The 5,902-nt window shown below is 42.8% G+C and overlaps 1 protein-coding gene across 1 annotated transcript; it reads right to left on the bottom strand.

Annotated features, from left to right (window-relative positions):
• Positions 1–1,463: 1,463 nt before the first annotated feature.
• EFNB2 (ephrin-B2) lies at positions 1,464–4,460 on the bottom strand (the record flags this gene model as incomplete). Its single annotated transcript, XM_010024664.1, is given in 3 exon segments — positions 1,464–1,875; positions 3,490–3,603; positions 4,361–4,460. Coding segments are annotated over 3 exon segments (597 nt in total), but the record flags the coding sequence as incomplete, so codon positions are not given.
• Between the last annotated feature and the right edge of the window lie 1,442 nt (positions 4,461–5,902).

A 5,902-nucleotide genomic window follows, 5' to 3' on the forward strand; every position in this document is an offset into this window, starting at 1 on the left:
TATGTGCTTTAACCTTGCAACAGAGCACCAATGAACAGCTGTGTCAGTCACAGTACCTAAACTCACTGTGCAGGGCCAGCACTACTGCAAACCAAAGTGTCAAAGGCTCAGTCAGAAAGAAATTCTATCTTACTTTAGAGATGAGAAAGGGTCCCATTTTTAGTTTGGGTTTGGTTTTTGGTTGGTTTGGGTTTTTTTATTCCACAACTTTACCAGTGATAGAATTACAGTTCATTTGACCTGTTGGCTTACAATCATCTTGCTCAGATTTTGCTCTCTGCTATTTTCTTAAATGCTTTCCCTGTGTTTAATAGAATGTGATAGTATAGCAGCTGAGTCTGCTTAAAAGTCATCCAAAGCAGACTACATTTTTGCTACAGCTTCAAAGCTGTATACTTTATTGCCAGTACCACAACAGCCCTGCCCTAATCTATCCTCAGCGGCCTGCTATTGTCTTGTCCTCTCCAAGCTTGTTCACTTACTAACAATACCCCTTTGTTCTACTGTATTGAAGGTACTATTTTTTTCTGCACACTGGTATTTGATAACCATGAATTCCTTCAAATGCAGCCCTAATCCACTGAGTGTGTTATTGTGTCTCCTACTTGCCTCTTAAAACTTTGCATACCAAAGTGCTGTGCTACCTAAATGTGTTTTTGTTTTGTTTTTCTTTTGTTTTTCTTTTTTTTTTCTTCCCAGCTTCTATTTTTGAGGCAGCAGTATTCAACTGCAACTGCAGTCAGCCCTTCCCTCCACCACCCAGTCCTGCTCTTGACTTTGTTGACAGCCTAACTTTTTGGCTGGAAGGCTCCTTACTATCAAACACGATTTCTATAAATGCATTACCCATTCAAGTGAGGCTGCTGTAGCAGATGGATGGAGCGTGGATCTCCAAACATTAATGTTCCATTAGTGATTCAGGAGGTGGAGTGAAAGGAAATCTCATGTGAAGGATGGCAGAGCCCCAGATAACAGAAACAAATGGAACAGTGACGGACTAAAAGCAAGAGAACTTTAAGAAGTCTTACTTAGACACCAAGGTCTGTGTGACAAATCCAGTACACACTGAGACACACAGAAGTCAGAAGATTGCATTTCAAGCTTGATATATCCTAGAGCACCTTCCCAGGATGCCTACAGCTATTAACATCCACAGATCACTCCATCTTCCCTTGGCTTTTGTACATGCCTGAACGCCTGCAGCACATGGCTTTGAGGATGATGAATGTAACAAGAGTACAGCGATCAGAATGGGCATCTTCTACATAAAAGTCTTCCAGCTTTTAGTGAATACTTTTTCACCAATAGGAATTCTACAGACTAGGTAAGCTGTCCAGCTCGTGTCGGCTGCTGGAGAAAGAGCTGTCGCCTTCTCCCCCTTGTGCTTGAGTCAATGCTAGTGCACAAGGCGCCATCACAAACTCCAACAGAAAGCATTTGACCAGCGAGTTTCCTCTATGACTCAACTGTACCAGAGTTGGTTGTGTGTTTCTCAGACCTTGTAATAAATGTTTGCTGGACTCTGAGGAGGCATCTCTTGAACTATGTACACTGGATGTCCATAGTCGCCGCTGACCTTTTCATAGTGGGGGCAAAAGACACTGTCTGCAGTCCTTAAAGGAATGATAATGTCACTGGGCTCAGAACCATTGTTGTTGCCACTGCGTTTTGGGGTGGCTAATGTACTAAGTGAGAGAGTTGTTGTATGTTGCGGTGAATGCTTCCTGTGTCTTCTCCGGTACTTCAACAAAAGAACCACCAAAGTGATGATGATGACGATGAAAATGATGCACCCTGATGCAATCCCTGCAAATAAGGCCACCTCTGAACCCAGTATACTGGAATGCCCAGCCTTACTGCCATCTGTGCTAGATCCTGAAAAGAACAGAAATACAACAGACAAAAGTTATCGCCATCCTGCGATGCATTTACGCTGCTTAAAAATGTGTAGAGTAAGCAAGACTGGGAAGAATTAACTGACAGCTGAACTTTGACAAACCAATTACCCTATTAGATAGCTAAATGCAAACAGCCGAAGTCAGCAATCAATATTAAACAAGACTTTGTGTCTGTTGGTCTCACTTTTGTGCTGCTCCCAAACCACCCTGTTTCATACATCATCATCCATCAGCAGTGAGGACTGGCACTGACAGGGCAGCCTTTGATGCACACCGCATCTTTTAACAGATGCCAGCCAGCCCCAGGCAGCAGAGAGGGGTGGGATAAGACTGCAGGGGAAAATAACACAGAAACTGCAATTCTCAGGACAACTGGTTCTGTTCAGTGTCACACCGTTCTTCTGCTATTCTATCCTTCGCATATTGATTTAAGCTAAACTATCCTTAATGCCTCTTTACACGGACTCCTCTTGCTTGCACACAAAACAAAGGAGCTTGAGGCAGTGCAGATGACAGTCAAAATGGCTATGGCATGTATCTGCTTGTATTAACTTACATTTGACTTACAAGAAAACAACAGAACATATTTGGTAGTTAGGAAAAGCTCATGTGCTGAAATATTGTTCCTGTTGAATATTTAGTGCTGTTGCGCTATCATATTATTTGTCACAAAAATTAAATGAAAGCTCACTTGACACTTTCTCACTTGAAAAGTTGGACTTCCCTCTCTTGATCCTAACTGACAGGTAAAAGAATGCTGTGGCTACTATATCCACGTAACTGAACTTTTCCTACTGGAACCTCTGTAGGCATTGGCTGAACCCTGGCCAGTGACCACTGTATCAAAGATTCATTAGCTCAGTAACTAATGACAGAACTAGCAAGGAAAACTTGCAGCCATTTGGAGAAACCCCAGAATCAACTTCCAGCAAGTTTTGCTTTCTAGCATTCCCAATTCAACAAACTTTCTTCCAGAGACCATGAGTCTTAAGAGTTAGGTTTTTTCTAGTCATCTTATGTTGTCAATGCATCCTGAAGATGTTTGTTTGGAACCATCTGTTTATCTTGCTTAGATAATCATTTTAAAAAGAAAATCTTTAAATTTAGTGAAAGCCCAGCCATTCAAGCGTAGATTTTTATATGGTCATTTAAAAGATCACAACATTAATTATAGATGCCTTGAAGTAAACTTTATAAATGGCTGTCAAGAACCACTTGGTAATGTATTATACAGGAAGAGAAAGACAGAAAGACTCGTTCATCTGCCAGAATACGAAATGTAAGGCAGCATTTACCATTGTAAAGCTGCTTAGTGAATGTCTTGTCCAAAAACTTTCCTGTAAATGAGTGATATTCTCACAAGATGTAATTAACTTCTACTGCAGAGTAGAAGAGGGGAGGAGAGCAGCTGTTGCCAGAACTTGCAGCTCCCAGACATTATCCACCAGAGCATTAGAACTGGCTTTTGCTTCACCTCAGTATGAAAAAATTTGTCTTTTTGGCACTTTAATGGTAAAATAAAATGCATGTGGGGACAAAGGAGGAGACTCTGCTTGAGCCCCACCCCCAGCACAAGTGCCACCATACCCACCTGAGTGGTCCTTCACAAAGGGGCTGGTGGTGGAACTCTTCCCATTGGTGCCAGCTTCCTGCTCAGGGCGCTTGGTGGGATCCGTGTACCGGGGCAGCCCTGCCGAGTTGGGATCTGGGGGAGAGAAAGATGGCTCATGCAGCTTCAGTGCTTGATGGTACAGAGCCTGATAAGCTGGCTCTCAGTACCTTGTGAGACACAAATGGTTTTGAACAGAAGAATCTTTATGCAAAGGACTGGGAGATGCAAGAAAGTGATTTTCCTTTTAAAGCAAAATGGTCAGATTAGTTATTTCAGAGGTTTAAATCATGAGGCCATCTGCAGAAACTATAGGGACTCCTGTAATTGGCAAGAAAAGCTTTGCAGATGACATTTCGGTTTAACTGAGGAAGCTGACTGACTACTAAACCAACTTCTACTTAGAAGAATAATTCTTTCTTCCAGCACAATAGGTTATCTATATGTGGAAAGAGACAATGAACAAAAACCTCTCTGTAATCAGAATTCATAACAAGCAAACTATAGAAATATTAGCTTCCCTCCTTTCATGTATTTTAAATAATTTGAAGCAGTGGAGTTGTGGCTTTTGTTTTTAAAATAAAAATAAAAATGACTAAAACACACTACTCCCAGGTGACCTTTCCTTCTAGGGATCTCTCCAATGAAGAGATCTTATTACGCTAACCCTCCTTCTGTAGAAATCTGTCAGGAGCCTAGGAAGAGAAAACAGGCTTTGCTTTCAGACTAAAGGGAGGAATGACCACGTTAGACTCGGTTGGCTTCCTGTTCTACACCGCTAAAAGAAGCCTGAAAACTAAAAGAACATTGAGACTGATCATAGTGATTTCATGAAACAGCAGACGATCTTTACCTTGTCCAACTTTCATGAGGATCTTCATGGTTTTTGTCTGGCACACCCCTCCCTCCTGGTTATCCAGGCCCTCCAAAGACCCATTTGATGTTGCTGATCAAAAATAAAAGAAAAATAAAAAAATAAAAATAAATAAAAATCAAGAAATCAACAGGCAAAGTGATGTGAACATGAATGTCTGAAAGCAGAAATCTTTCAATCTACCAGGACCTGTTCGTGTTGCTCGGGCTGACCTATGAAAAGTTGTGAAATGTCGAAAGCCAAAGGAATGAATACACTGGTAAGCCATACAATATATACAAATGGAGGAATGTGTTATCAAAGTTTCAGATTTACCCAGCAACCTTTTTTTCTATGCACAATTGACTGACTGGCTTGGCCGAAAACACAGCACCTTGCTACAAAGGTGATAGGAGTCAGCTGAAAAGGAAGCCCTGGCAGGCTCAGAGGAGCAAAGGACTGAAAACTCACCCCTTTTTTTTTTCCCCCTTCAACAATATCTTTATAATCACCACGTTACACCTGCTTCCTCTATTACAAATCTCCTGCTGGAAGAAGTGAACGCATACAAAAGACCCAGGTGAAAGCTGAGATTCTGCACTGATTGGAAAACCATTTAATATTTTAAAGTACAATCTCACTTTTCTCAGCATCGAGGAGCCTCTGTGGGGGCAGGTGGTGGTGGGGAACACACTCTATTCTCACGGAAACCTTTGAGCTTGTACAAACAAACGGTTGCTTTCCCCTGTGTTTATACTGTTCACTCTTATCTAGGTGCTGGCTGGAACCACGCAACCTCGCCGCAAGCTGACACTGCAATGCGATTCCAGCACCAAGCACGACTCCCTTGGAGAATCCAAAACATTGAGTCACAGTCCAGGGGTGCGCCGCCACTGCCGCCCGAGCCAACTCTTGGTTGCAAAACCCCAACAGCTGCTGGGAAACTATTTGGCAGCTCCTCAGGTGTAGGCATTGCGGCCACCCCACACTACGCCAGGCACCAACCACTGCCGGTATGTGTGCTGGTGCCCCGGTCATGGTGGTAATGCAGATGCATTTGCCAGCAGTGGACTCTGGCTTCTCTAGTTAGGGAATAAACCAGGGGTTTTCCCACCCCAGTTGCCCTAGAGGTGGAAATTCCACTGTTGTTTCTTGGAGCTGTTTATCCAAGGCCCAAAACACATACAAACAGCTGCATGCACACGCACCAGCACCGGGCCACCAACTGGAGGAAACAAACAGAAAATGGGATGTAACAGGGCTCGCTACTTGTCGTGGCTGTGGCAAAGTGCTTAAGCAGCACTTTCCTGCCTTTGCCCCTCTCCTTTCAGCTTGGGATCTAATTCAAGCAGGGCTTCACACTGTTCGTATCTTTGTTTTTAATTCCCTCTCCTTCTTTTTTTGCCTTCCTTGGGGATTTTCTTTCAAATGCAGCCTATGTATATTTCCTTCTTCTCTCACAATGTCTTCCTAGCCCCATGGCAGTATTATTCTTGCTCTAATCTTCTCTCTAGCTGTAAAGATATAAACCCCATACTGCTG

Source organism: Nestor notabilis, unplaced genomic scaffold (genome assembly GCF_000696875.1).
Source record: "Nestor notabilis isolate BGI_N333 unplaced genomic scaffold, ASM69687v1 scaffold33821, whole genome shotgun sequence".
Taxonomy (NCBI): domain Eukaryota; kingdom Metazoa; phylum Chordata; class Aves; order Psittaciformes; family Psittacidae; genus Nestor; species Nestor notabilis.